This window comes from Melanotaenia boesemani, chromosome 7 (genome assembly GCF_017639745.1).
Source record: "Melanotaenia boesemani isolate fMelBoe1 chromosome 7, fMelBoe1.pri, whole genome shotgun sequence".
Lineage (NCBI taxonomy): Eukaryota > Metazoa > Chordata > Actinopteri > Atheriniformes > Melanotaeniidae > Melanotaenia > Melanotaenia boesemani.
The window spans coordinates 17,237,474-17,251,082 of NC_055688.1; the positions used below are offsets into that span (position 1 = coordinate 17,237,474).

The 13,609-nt window shown below is 35.9% G+C and overlaps 2 protein-coding genes across 2 annotated transcripts; both read right to left on the reverse strand.

Annotated features, from left to right (window-relative positions):
- Positions 1-67: 67 nt before the first annotated feature.
- LOC121643059 lies at positions 68-2,814 on the reverse strand. The gene is made up of 6 exons (XM_041990260.1): positions 2,772-2,814; positions 2,298-2,624; positions 1,422-1,772; positions 1,050-1,184; positions 907-953; positions 68-839 (listed from the first exon to the last, which is right to left on the reverse strand). The coding sequence occupies exons 1-6, from the start codon at positions 2,812-2,814 to the stop codon at positions 711-713; spliced, it is 1,032 nt and encodes a 343-aa protein (XP_041846194.1). The 3' UTR covers positions 68-710.
- A 4,191-nt stretch (positions 2,815-7,005) lies between these two features.
- On the reverse strand, positions 7,006-10,693 carry LOC121643062. The gene is made up of 5 exons (XM_041990263.1): positions 10,641-10,693; positions 10,182-10,514; positions 8,388-8,732; positions 8,114-8,245; positions 7,006-8,021 (listed from the first exon to the last, which is right to left on the reverse strand). The coding sequence occupies exons 1-5, from the start codon at positions 10,681-10,683 to the stop codon at positions 7,969-7,971; spliced, it is 906 nt and encodes a 301-aa protein (XP_041846197.1). The 5' UTR covers positions 10,684-10,693; the 3' UTR covers positions 7,006-7,968.
- Positions 10,694-13,609: the final 2,916 nt, after the last annotated feature.

Here is a 13,609-nt window from a genome sequence, read left to right on the forward strand (position 1 = left end):
TGATTTTAACATTAAATAAATTTTAAACAAATGAAAATATCAAAAATTGAAGTTTTTATTTGCATAAAGTTTGCTTGAAAGGGTTAATAAAAAAGCTGATTATGTTGACAAGCAGGTTGAAAACATACACACAGGAATGTAACAAGAAAAAAGCAATTCAAGTAAAACAGTATTGCAGCATTAAAGTCTATCTAAACATGATTCATGTATGATGATCCAACTTTTAAAAAGTTTAGCTGCCCCACTATCGATTCTAGGGTCTGATTTAAAATCAATGTTCTTCTTTTATAATTAATGTTTTGTTAATTTACCAAGCTTCTCAATAACTGATTCATTTTGCCTGTCAAATAATTACCTTACTTAAGGTAGGATCAAGACAAGAAAACAGAAAATTTTGTTTAAGTGGTGAAATAAAGCAACAACACAGTTGACATATTTTGACTTGGAACCTATTATTACATTATCATAAGGTTTAGGCCTAATTTTTCTTTTCATGGAAAGACAGTTTGTAGACTCTCCTTTCATGTATTCAATAACTTTTTCATGAGAAATATCATTTCACTCCAAACACCTTTAAACATAAAGTCAAAACATATTTATAAAGACCAAGTAATACACGTGATTCTAAAAACTATACTATGTCTTTTGACTCTAAGCAAACACAAAGTTGAATACTGAAGACGAAGTGACATCAAGCATCAATTAACTGACTAGTTTAACCCAAAAGCCTTGATATTAGCGTAGCTCCTCTGTTTCTCTGCTGCTTCCTTTATTGCTCTGGTGTCCGTTTTCATCATGGCGAAGACGACAGCAGAATAGACCAATCTGTCCTCATCTGTCTGGGAAAATGATTCCATTAAACATTTAGGTGATTTTTGAAGCATTTTAATTTAATCTGATTTTTACCTGCTGGCTTTTCTGACCACTGCTACATTTCTGCAACACAGCTGCAGCTGGATTATGAAATAATTAAATGAATAGATAACAATAAATAAGTGTTGTACACTTTGAATTTTCTTACCAAGAGAACCATGAGTAACTTCTCTCACCTTCACAATGCTCACAGGTGTTTTTGTTTGTGGCATAAATGAGGACGGCTATAACAATCAGACTTAGAGCCAAGACAAAACTCAGTAGGAAAATAACTGCTCTGACATCCTGTGACCACAAACTGGGTCCTGAAACTATAAAGAAGAAGCAGTAACAGTTACAGAAGAGTAAAAAATCAACTTGGTTAAATGTAACATTTAATATGACAAACATAATCTAACTAATGCATCCAATAATAAAATCCCCTTGAACATCCAGTTTAGTTCCATTTCTAATAATAATAATAATAATAATAATAATAATGACAATTTTCAGTCTTGTTTACATCACTATATTACCAGTTACAATATTAGCTAAAAATAACATCTTACCAGTTACCACTTTAGTTCCATCTCCAAATAAAATCTCTCCACATGTGGCCACAGCGCAGTAATAAATCCCATCATCAGAGGAGCTGATGTTCTTATAGAAATTATAAACACATTTCTTCTGAGGGTGAGATCTCTTGTCACATTCATTATGTATGTTTCCATCAGTGTAGATGATCTGTGGAAGAGATTTATCTGATCCAGTTTTGAACCAGAACGCACTGAGATTTCTTGGACACGTCTTATCCTCAGAGTCAGAGAAGACTGAACACTGCAGAGTCACTGAGTCTCCTGGACGGGCTGGATCTGATGCTGTCTGAACAACAGTATAGTCTGACGTCCTCTCACTGTTCCCTGTGGTATAAAACATAATCTATGTGAGTCAGAGATGAAAATTAATTTGCAGCAAATGTTGTTGGCGCAACCAAACCCAAATAAAATCCTTCCATTCCACATTTGTTTTCTCATTGAGATTATTTGTTGAAAAACTTTTCTTAACATTTGGATGGAGCCTGTGATGTTGGATAATTACTGATGCTAGACGTCACATCTGTGGTGAAATCAGTAAAGTACATGTTCTCACTGGATTAATAAAATGATAATGGAGAAATATTTACAGTTGTCAGAGTGAATAACTGAAAAGTTTTTGTTTTCTAACATGCAGATTTCTTACTGAAAGTCTGCTGCTATTGACTCGTTTCTGTTTAATTCATTTTTACTTTTACAAAACTTTAAATAATAATGTAATAATAGAAATTATCCCTTTAGAGAGAGCACCCACTGTTTAAAGTGCACAAATAATTACAGTACTAAAGATTATAACAATAAATTCAGCTACATATGCTTAATGAAAACACTAAACTAATACCATGCAACTACCTTTTAATGATAAATACATCCCGTTCCACGTATTCTTAGTCCAGTCGATCTTAGCACAGTGATACATTCCTTCATCGTCTTGAATCGTCTTGAAAATGGTCAGGTGGCTGATTTTTCCATCATACGTTACATTCAGTCTTGAGATAAAATCTGCTGGTACAGAGTCAGGAATCTTGTTTTTCACTTGCTTTGCAATCAGTTTCAAAGTATCTCCTGCACCCTGCTTGTACCAGTGGAGAGCAGTACTACTGTGCTCTTCATCTGGCAAAATACAGGTCAAAGTCACAGTTTCACCAAGTTGACCCGTGGTCACTGGAACCAGCGTATCTGCAGTGAATTAAAGAATAAATATAAATAATATGTCAATCAAAACCAAAACAGCAAAGAGCTTATACACTGAAGTACGTATACACAGTAGGAATGAGAAATTAGAAATTTCGTACAAATACAGCTATTAGTTTAGACAGAACTTACATCCCTGACCAAAGAGGAGCAGTGTAACCCACAACAGAATCATCTTGACTCTGTCTTTATTTGAAAATGTGTTTGTATATATGTGACAGAAGGAGGTGTGGTGTTGCAGAGCGTCAAACATGTCTGATTGGTTATCAGAGAATGTACCAAGTTCATTTCCTGGTCTTGTTGGAAAAGAACAAGACCACACTGGTCTTGTTCTTTTCCACGTAAACATGTTTTAGCTTTAACATTTACAGCTATAGATGAACATTGTTTTTACTAAATAAAGCCTTAGTGAATGAGTCTCACGTCAAACAGTTTTCTTTATGGGTTTTATTAAAAAATTGGTCAATCAGGAGTAAATGAGAGATAGCAACAATTCTGGTATAAAGGGCTCAAAGAATCTTTTCTCTGTTACATCACTGATAGCACAAAGAAATGTGCAACAAATGATGTCACACAGTTATCAGTGATCATGTCCTCTACTGCTTATTGTTCTTCTACCCGGTACACAGTGGTCTGAAAGTACTGTTTACAACATTACTAAAACACATAATATATAGAATAAGATCAACCTCAACACAGTCTGATAATGAAATATTATATAATTTTGAAAAAACTTCCAAGTACATATAGACAATTCAATCCTATTATTATTTTCATCAAAAAATTACATTTCTGTATGTCTGTGTTCTTGTTAGCTATTTTTTTTTTTTTTTTTTTTTTTTGCTTGCTTGTAGGTGGATGTAGACGAAATTTATTGTTTTTGAAAACTAGTTATTTCTAAATACAACTTCATTTTCAAATTTAGAAAACTTTTGCAGTCACTGAATCCTGGAAAATGGAAAGAGCTGACTGGAAGTACCCAACCATACCATACCACATTTATTTACATAGCACTTTAGAAATATAACCCATGGTTGACCACAAATAACAGAGCCTTAAAACTGACTCTAAATGAATAGGAAGCCTATGCAATGAAGCCAATATCAAAGTGATATGCTCTCCTTTCCTTGTACCTGTTAAAAAATCGTCGTGATTTTGCAGCAGCTAAAGACGTGATAGAGTTCCCTGGTTAATTCTTATTAAAAGTTACTGTAATCCAGCCGGGAGGTTTTAAAAACATGGATTACTGATTCCATATCATGCCTTAAAAGAACGGGTTTAAAATTTGAAAGCTGTCTGAGCGCAGATTGGCTACCACGTTTCCGTTTGTCTGCTCCAGGGTAGCTGTGGCTACACATGTAGCTTACCATTACCAGGTGTGAGTGAGGAGTGAATGAATAATGGATACAATGTAAAAGTGCTTTGGGTGCCTTAAAAAGCGCTATATAAACCATTATAAATCAAATAAAACCATTTCAGTTTTACGTTCATAAAAATGTAAAAAGTTAAGATCCATCCATGACTTTATATCAAGACAGTCAAGAAGGGGTTGAATAGAGTGACCATCTGACTGCTACAGGTAAAATACAGGTAAAACTTTAGAACAAGTATTATTTGAATTTAACAGAACTGTGAAAAACACTAATCTACTAACTCCTCTCTGAAATGTTAGGATTTTCCAGAACAACCATATAAGAATGACTATGGCATTTTTATGCTCGTAGTAAGACACATTACCTGTCTGGTTAAATATTGCTGACTGTAAAGGCAGATTTGGGGCGGCATGGCTCAGTGGGTTGAGTGGTCTTCCTGTAGCCCAAGGGTCACCGGTTCAATCCCGGCCCGTCGAGCTCATGTCGAGGTGTCCCTGAGCGAAGAGACCGAACCCCAAATTGCTCCTGATGGGTCGTGGTTGAGCACCTTGTATGGCAGCTTCTGCCATCAGTGTGTGAATGGGTGAATGTGATGTATATGTAAAGCATATTGGATAAAAGCGCTATACAAGTACAGACCATTTTACCATTTATGGTTGTACGGCATCTGTGTATGCGTAACCGCCGTAGGCTCGGCGTAGCTCTGGAGAGGCTCAACGCACACCTCTTCCAGACCCCTCCAACAGAGGCGGTTATGCAGAGATACTCCCTTGTGATTGGTCAGTTTGGGATAACGTGTTGCCGGATATCTGAATTTTCTTGCTGAACTTGTGTAGTAACCACTGTTTTTAAAAACAATAACCAGTGGATCAAGTTGATGAGAGGCTGATCAAATTATTTCTTCGTTATCTTCCACAAGCTAATAAAGACACTGAACCATACTGGACGCCATTGTTGTTTTAAAACAGAAAATACCTACCAGACTGAAGTGAACCATTTAAAGAAATCCGACCTGCTGAGTTTACCAGCCGATAACACTCCTGCTGTCACTTTCAGATTAGAAAGAGAAACTCACCAGCGTTAATTACGCTGTAAACGACCACACTCAGACGGCGCGCGAGCATAAATCCAGCTTAAATCAATTCATATTAAATTGTTCATAGAATGCCACACTGTGCACCCTGTAATTTTTCATTGTAATTGTCCAATTCAACTTATTTATAGAGCACTTTAAACACAACAATCTTGACCCAAATGCTGAACAATAAAATATCAACAAATCATAATAAATCTACTGAACATTGTCACCTCTTCTCTTTATTTCATTTATTTATTTTTTTTAAGCTGTGGCATTTGCCCATTGGACAGTCCTGCAAAGCCCTCTTGTGAGGTGACGTTTTATCAGTGTTCAAACTGAAGGAAGGGATGCTGGATCACATCACCAAGGTCTGTAACGTGTGTGTATGCCCCAGATTAACTATACTGAATTATATCTGGTGCGATTAGGACCAGGAGCAGCTACAGACTCCACAGTCTGTCTCACTTCATATGGAGGAAACTTTGGAAATAGGAAAGTTTTGTTCTAGTTGTATGTATTTTTTGTTGCACCAATTTTGTTGTAGGAGACTTTTTCCCACTTTTCTTTAGGACCACAAGGTGATTCATGACTGCAGGAAAGCAGCACAGTGGCTTGAGGAAGACAAAAATCTTAGTTGTCTGATGTTTTGATGATGGGAGAGGAGAACTTAGGAGAGGCTGCAGAACTCTTCAATAAACTCTGGCAAGAAGACAGCCACAGTACTGATGAGCGTGAGGGGAAAATTATTTTGGGAAGTTTATTTTAGAGAACATTTGGATGTTCTTAACATGTGGAAGTTTGTGGAGGAGGTGGCAGATCGCCAGGGTTGGCTGCTATACTGTGAACACAGAGCTTGAACAATAAAGGATTTAAAGAAACAAGAATGTTTTATTATTTTTGTATTCTATGTAATTGAGTATTGAATGGGTTCCTGTTTATACAATGATGAAAACTAAAGGTAAAATGATGTGTTTCACAGATGCAGCACAGCTATAAATTAACAAATAAATGGCTCAATTTGGAGGTAAAACATGGAAAAGCTTAAACAGACAAAATTAGACATTACTGAACTATATAAAGCAGTTTTGAAATTCCATTTATTTTGAAAATGTTTTGTTTCTTCCTGCTCTATGGTGGAGGTGACCTGAGAGTGGAGCTCTGCACCGGAACTGTCTCCACAGTGGAGCTCTGCAGCCAGACTGTCTTGTAGATTTTCTACAGCCTCTGTGCCATATAGACGTAACCTGTGTCCCATTGACTCATTCTCATGTTACAGAAGGTCTGCTTGGTTAAGAGATGGAAACATTGGTTAGATGTAAAAATACAATCTTTGCAACTCTGCATGGCAAGTAAAAAGCTTTAAGACAAAAATGGAGTAACCCCTAACTTATTTAGAGACAGTAAGATGACATCTTTGGTTTCCAGAAATGCCAGTTCAGCTGCAACAAAAGTGAGCAATGAGGGTATGCACAAGAGTGGTTTCTCTCTGAACTGTAAGGAAACCTCACAGTTTCATTCTCATTGAGTTTCACCAACTTCTGCCAGAAAGTCACATCTGCTTTAAGGGAAAGAGCTTCTGTAATTGGCTGAAAGGAAAAGAAATGGCTCGCTGAACCTTTTGTCCCAGTGGCAGGTGCATGTGACTTTTGTTGTTGTTCTTACGACAGTCGTCCATTGTTAAACCAAAAAGAGGTTAAAACTCTACCCACCAAAATTTTCTTTTCATGCCAACTCTATGTTGAAATTCCAAATAATCTGATGTGTCAGGGTATTAAAAAAAAAAAGACCAAACAAGTTCATAAGCTCTACAAAGACTTGAAATTTAGATGCCAAAATCTATATAAAAAGAACCATAAAAAGATTTGTCAGGAAAATAAAAATTAGCAATACAATTAATATGATTACTTGGGTTTATCTAAGATATTATGAAGTCAATAAGATTTTGCTTTGACAGCTAATGTAGCATAAGACATGAAACGATTATTAACACCTTTAATTTTTATCAAACAGGTTTTAATGGCATTGCCTATTGATAGCACAGCTTTTCGGCACATTATTATAGTTATTTGTTTGTCCTTTAGGCTGTAAAGGTGACATTCTAAATGGTTAGGGTTAAAGAAAAACTATTGCTCATGTTACCATTGCTTCTCAGCATGATATGCAATGAAACAAACTGAACGTAATGACACACAATCTGACTTGGTATTCTATTAATTAAATACTTTGTGAGACCAGGTTTCATAAAGGGCCTTCTATCCATCAGTCTGGTAATCTAATGCAAGTTACTCTCAGCAGTAACTACTTATTTTTAGATAAATAAATCATGTCTAACTAGATAAATATGAAAAGATTATTTCATTATATATATATATATACTGTTTTGTTTATTATCTAGTTTACACTGAAATTAACACATGTATAACTGCATATACAAAGAAATGAGAAAAAAAAATCATGTTTAATTCATCCTGTAGATTGAGAAATGTAACCCAAAAAAGAACAACAAAAAACACTATTCTCCCAAATATGTAAGTGATTCTAGAAAATTGATGAATAATTATCTGTTTTGTCCTAAGAGACTAAATAAAACAAACTTTGTGATGACTTCAATCAGATTAAATAGCTGAACATGAAGTCTCTACAATGATACTCAATGCATAATAAACAGAAGGGTGAAAAAAGCCATACACAACACAACATTTTACAGTGTATGAAAAAAAAACTACACTCAAGTAGCAGATTCACAATATTGTTAATTTATCCCAGAATCTCTTACATCAGAGACTGTCTTGTTCAGTGCTGTGTTTATATTCCTTCTCTCAGCTCTGTCATCTTTTTTCTTGGTGAAGGTTCATGCAGAATGAGTCATAGTAAATGTTTATCTTTTCCGCTTTACCCGAATTTGCTGATCACCACCGGCCGTTACAGCATCTGCAGTGCAACATAGAAATGTAACATTATTAAGTCCATATTCTGCTTCTTTACTAAGTATTTGATAAACCAAAGTGTGAAACTTGTTGTACCGTTGCAACAGCCACAAGTTTTCCTCCTGATTCTATGAACTAAGACAGCGATCACAATGAGGCTCGCAGTCAAAGCAGCACCTGACAATAACAGAACTATATTGGCCGCCTTCAAATCCCACAGACTGGGTGCTGTAAAGTAAAGAAAAAAATACCCATAAATCATAGTTAATTATTTTTAAAACATTAGAAAATATGATTTTTGGGATGATTAGAAGGGATTTGTCCAGTTTCTATATCATGAAAATCGTTAAATAGAAAATTGTGTAATTACCTTGGAGTTTGGTTCCACTGCCAAATAAAATCTCTCCACATGAGGCTACAGCACAGTAATAAGTCTCACTATCAGAGGAGGCGATGTTTCTGGTGAAGCTGCATTTCTGTGTGGTGTTAGTCACTGGTGTCCTGTCACATTTATCAGTGTTGTTTCCATGGAGATAAATCAAACTGGGATGAGACTCATCTGATCTAGTTCTGAACCAGAACACACTGTGATCTGCTGCACAGGTTTTCTTCTCAGGGTTAAAGAAGAATGAACACTGCAGACTGACTGGGTCTCCTGGATAGACCTGATCATATAGGGGCTCCTGAGTGACAGCAGTGACATCTGGTTCTGGTCCTGGGAGATAAAAACAATGATTAATAAAAAAATACACATCAAGGCTAACACACACTAAAAAATGTTGGGTTAAAAACAACCCAAAATGGGTTATTTTTTAACCCAACACTGGTTAAATATTGGACAGAACACATGCTGGGTTATTTTGACCCAACAAGTTGGGTTGGTTTCCCTAAACCAACAGTTGGGTTGTTCTAATAACCCAACCATAGGGTCAATTTGACTTTACTGCTGGGTTCTTTCTACCCAATCATTTGGGTTGCCAATTTCTAATCAATATAATTAAATATTATGGTCATTATATATTGATTAAATATATTGACACAAAAAATTCAATTTTTTTTTTTATTAAACTTTAGAGTCCACAAAATATTTTAAGCAACAAAATTTTCTATTAAAATAGAGAACAGTGAATACTTAACACAATAAATACCACAAACTTATTAACATTAAATATTTTAAAACATTGGATATTTTCTTATAAATATCTTAAATTGTAATACACATATATCTTATCATAACACTAAGTAATTTCTATCTAAAAACAGGGGAACAGGTACTTAATCTTTTCAGAACAAAAAAACTATACTATCTAAACACAATATCTCCAGAAAAAAAGGGGTGTTTTGTCCTCCCCGAGATAACAGAGAACGCTTGGGAATACTGCGTCCCGCTGTCCAGCAGGAGGACATAGGGGCAGGATCTTGATGTTTTTGCCTGGTCCAAGTATTCAACCATGTTGATTCCGACCTATGATGAGAAATGAAAGTAGGTAAATATCTCTACAGGGACAAAGCAACAAACAACTCAAGCTCTTTCAACCCATTCCTTCACAAACTTTGATGAAACCCCTTCCACTGAAGTTACATCTCTGGCAAACTCAAGCTGGCTAATGCGGCGCGTGCTAACCGTTAAAAAACGTTTCTCACAAGCCATCGCTAACTACAAATGACCGAGAGCTAACAATCACTGCTACAGACGTTCATATTACAAATATACACAGTTACTAAAATAAACTTTATACATATGATTCATATACATGAAACAATAGTGAAAATGTAACAAACCTCGCTGTGTAAAGTAGTGTCGCTCCGGTAAGATATTCTCGGGCTTCTCCTTCCCTTCACCCAGGACTCTGGCCAAACGGCTGCAACCGGTGGGGTAACGGTACTGTTTGTCGCGCATGCGCGAACATCGACCCAACATGTTGGGTAGTCCCAAATGACCCAACACAGTATAATGGGAAATTCAACCCAACAGCTAATAACTCAACTACCAACAACAATAACCCGGCAAGTTGGGTTCTTAGATTACCCAACTTAATGAAAACAACCCAATTAAACTACCCAACAGTCTCAACCCAGCTGTTGGGTTAAAAAAATAACCCAACATTTTTTTGTGTGCATGATTAATCACAATAACTAACAATCATAAATGCACTTTTTTTACCTTCAACTTTTAGAAATGTTCCTTTAATAAACTTCATGTCAAGTTGTTTGACTTTAATACAGTAGTAAAGACCAGTATCATTGATCTTAGCTCCATTGATATGTAGAACAAATGTTTCATTCTCTTGTTTTGCTGTAATGTGAGGTATCTTTATAACATCTTCAAAATCAAAGTTAAATGTTCCTCCTAGAAATTCAGGCCAGTTCCCAGAAACAAGTCTGATCCAGTAGAGGGTTTCTTGGTACAGAAGAGATTTCTGAAGAGGACACGTCAGGGTTCCGTTTTGTCCAACAATAACCGTCTTTGTTAAAAACTCAAAATCATTTGTGCAACCTGGAAAACAAAACCACAAAAAAGACAAATCATCAACAAAGACAGAATCAAGAAAACAGTTTCCATAGACAAAAGAAATTAATTGGCATATTTCATATGAACATTCCATATTTTACATGTGCTTACATCCTACTCTGAGCATTAGCAGTGAATAAAATATGATCAGCATTTTCCCCAAACGACTGTGTTCGAATAACAGCACATCATACGGTGGGTTGCTTTGCTATAATCATGCAGAGTGGGAGTGAACAGTTTCAAAACATATCTGATTGGTTTTGATGTTTCTTTGTGGAACCACATTGCAAATCATGTTAACATTCCCCAGCGGGTTGCCTGGTAGAAAGTTTAAGTATTCAGTGATTTTATTTGTCTTGCGTAAACACTGTAGGAAAATGGTCGGAGCTTTAACTGCAAACAGATTTTCTGAATTTATAAGTGTTGTTTTTTTACTCCACTGACTGGCTAATATTATGGATATATGCAAATATGTTATGTAAATATCAGCTCAAAGACCTTACTAACTGTTCATGACATAATGTATAGAAACTAGCAAAAATAAATCTATCACATATGCCCTGTCATTTAAGAAGAAAAAAAAAACTAAATTCCCCTTTTTTGCCTCTGTATGAAACAGTTTGTGAGATTTATGATGATACATGACACATTAAGCTCAAAATGTGAAAGCAAAACTAACGTGGGGATAAGAAGTACAAACTGCAGAATGGCTGAATGCATATCCCCGTTCGATATGACTTTAGGCACACTGACAGAGTACATCTCCATGTTACAATTTCCAGCTTTTAAGTGTACATATGAACAGCATCTGCTGAGAAAGTCCAGACCAAAAGTGCACATTTTCGAAAAATGATCTTTTCTTTATGTATGATGAAAACTCCAGAAGCCTTAGATGTCTATGACTCATTTCTCAGAAATTGCTCTAGTGACATACAATACATTAGTTCCTTTATGAGCAACTGTATTTACAGTAGGATGTTGGAGGGGTAATGATGGAATAAGCCACAGGACATTCAGCTGAAAGATCCTGATTTGACCTTGTTTTATAGCCCCTTTCAAAGTTTGAGCTTAAAGCTGCAATTATGAGTCCTTTAAGCCGCAATAACCCATTTAAAAATTAACTAAAAATGCTGGCTATATCTCATTGTGAGTGGCTCTTGCTCAGCTGTAGGGGGGAGGGGTGAAGCTGTGGTTCAGGGAGCAGCAGTAGGTGAGATGTATCATGTGTAATTATCATCTGTCTTTATCTGCAGTAGTGTGCTGAAGCCCAGAAAGAAGGAACAGAGATGGGAGCAGACAGCCAAGGCTGGCTGTCTTGTTTGTGTTGCACAAATAATGAAATAGTTAAACCATAACTGTGTGGGAACTTTTGTTGGTACCCTGAAGGTGTTGATACATCTACACTCATAACAGTATTTTAGAATCAGAGTGGGCTTAACATTAACTCAGACAAGCTGGCATGTAGTTTGGCAGATAAAATGTGCATCTGATAAATCTCTTATACCACTTTCCCAGTTTGCCATAATTAACCCACACTGTTATGAATGTGGTTACAAAATTAAAATATTTGGACTTGTTGTATTCTAGTGTGTATGATTTTGTGCAGATTGTTCCCACTTTTAAATCAAACAGTGTGCTTGTCACATAAATCATACAACTTCATACTCGTGCTGCGATGCCAGTTTGATTCTTGATAAGTCACATGAGACGCATCTACATCTTGTCCTTTACCACCTCCTGTGTTAGCTTAAAGTCTGTTCCTTACAGAAACAAAAAAATAATGGTTCCTCACAAACTGTAGTGTCATCAGTGGGTAAAGAAAGGGTTTACCTGAACGCAGGACCAGGATGTTGACTGGCTGTCGGTGTTCACACAGGTGTTGTATTACATGCTGTTGTTATGATGTCAGGTTCAAGTTAAGAGATGTTTGTTAGTCACATTTTAAGTCGGGCACCTGGGCTGCCAGCTGGGAGGGTCCTTGGGTGGGACTAGTGGATGAGAGTAATTTTGCATCACAGGGGTCCGTCAATGTGGATAGTGCTACGGTACCAGTTGCTGGTTGAAATAAAAGACCCTGTTGAAAATGTGCTGTGTCTCTTGAGTCACTGAAAACTGACTTTATTACAGCTATGTTTCAGTAAAACAAAATAATAAATACATAAAATACAAACCAAATTATCAAGTTTAAGAAATTAAAAAAGGAAAATCACAACAATACAAACGACTTGGGCAACAGTGAAGTCGGATGGGGTGTTCTATGTTCATCTGTGAAGCAGCTGGACAGCATGATGCGCCAGCGATCACCAAACCTAGTAAACTGCAGTAAAGCCAGCCGCCTCTCGTTTTCATGTAGTCAAGCCAGCAATTCCTGCATTTCAATTGCGTCCATATTATAGACTTTACGATAGAAACACAAGGACGGCTTTCAGCGCCAGAACACTACAGCGTGTAACAGTTGAAGGTTTGAAGAAAAAAAGAAGAAAAAAAAGATGGGTAAATGGGGGCAATTAAAAGTTTTTATTATCCATGACAGGTTTTGTGTAACTGGGTCACATGACCTAGAATTTATTTTACTAAATTATTAACATTAAAAAACGAAGAAAAAAGATGCAGACTATTAAAATGTAAAAAAACATGTGTATCTCAGCCAGTCAATTGAGTACTGTCAGTTTAATTATAGATCACAAATGTCAATTTTAATATGTCTGTTTTACACTCAACCTGTAAATGTATATGTATATATATATATATATATATATATATGACCATGTGTGTGTGTGTGTGTGTGTACACATGTAAAACAGCATATAACAAAAAGAAGAGATGGGTAACATCTTAATGTTATAATAAAAATGCAGCTGGAAAGTTCCTGAATATGAAAGTGAATCTAGAAAATTGCCCAGTAAATGAAAAACTTTTTTTTAAAGGTTAAAACTGAAAATAAATCTTTTAAGTGACTTCAATCAGACAAGATAGTACATATGAAGTAGCTTTAATTAATAAGCAATGCATGTATGCCAAAACAATAACAAAATAATAAAAAAAAAAGAAAGAAACAGAGGAACATAGATACAAAAAGA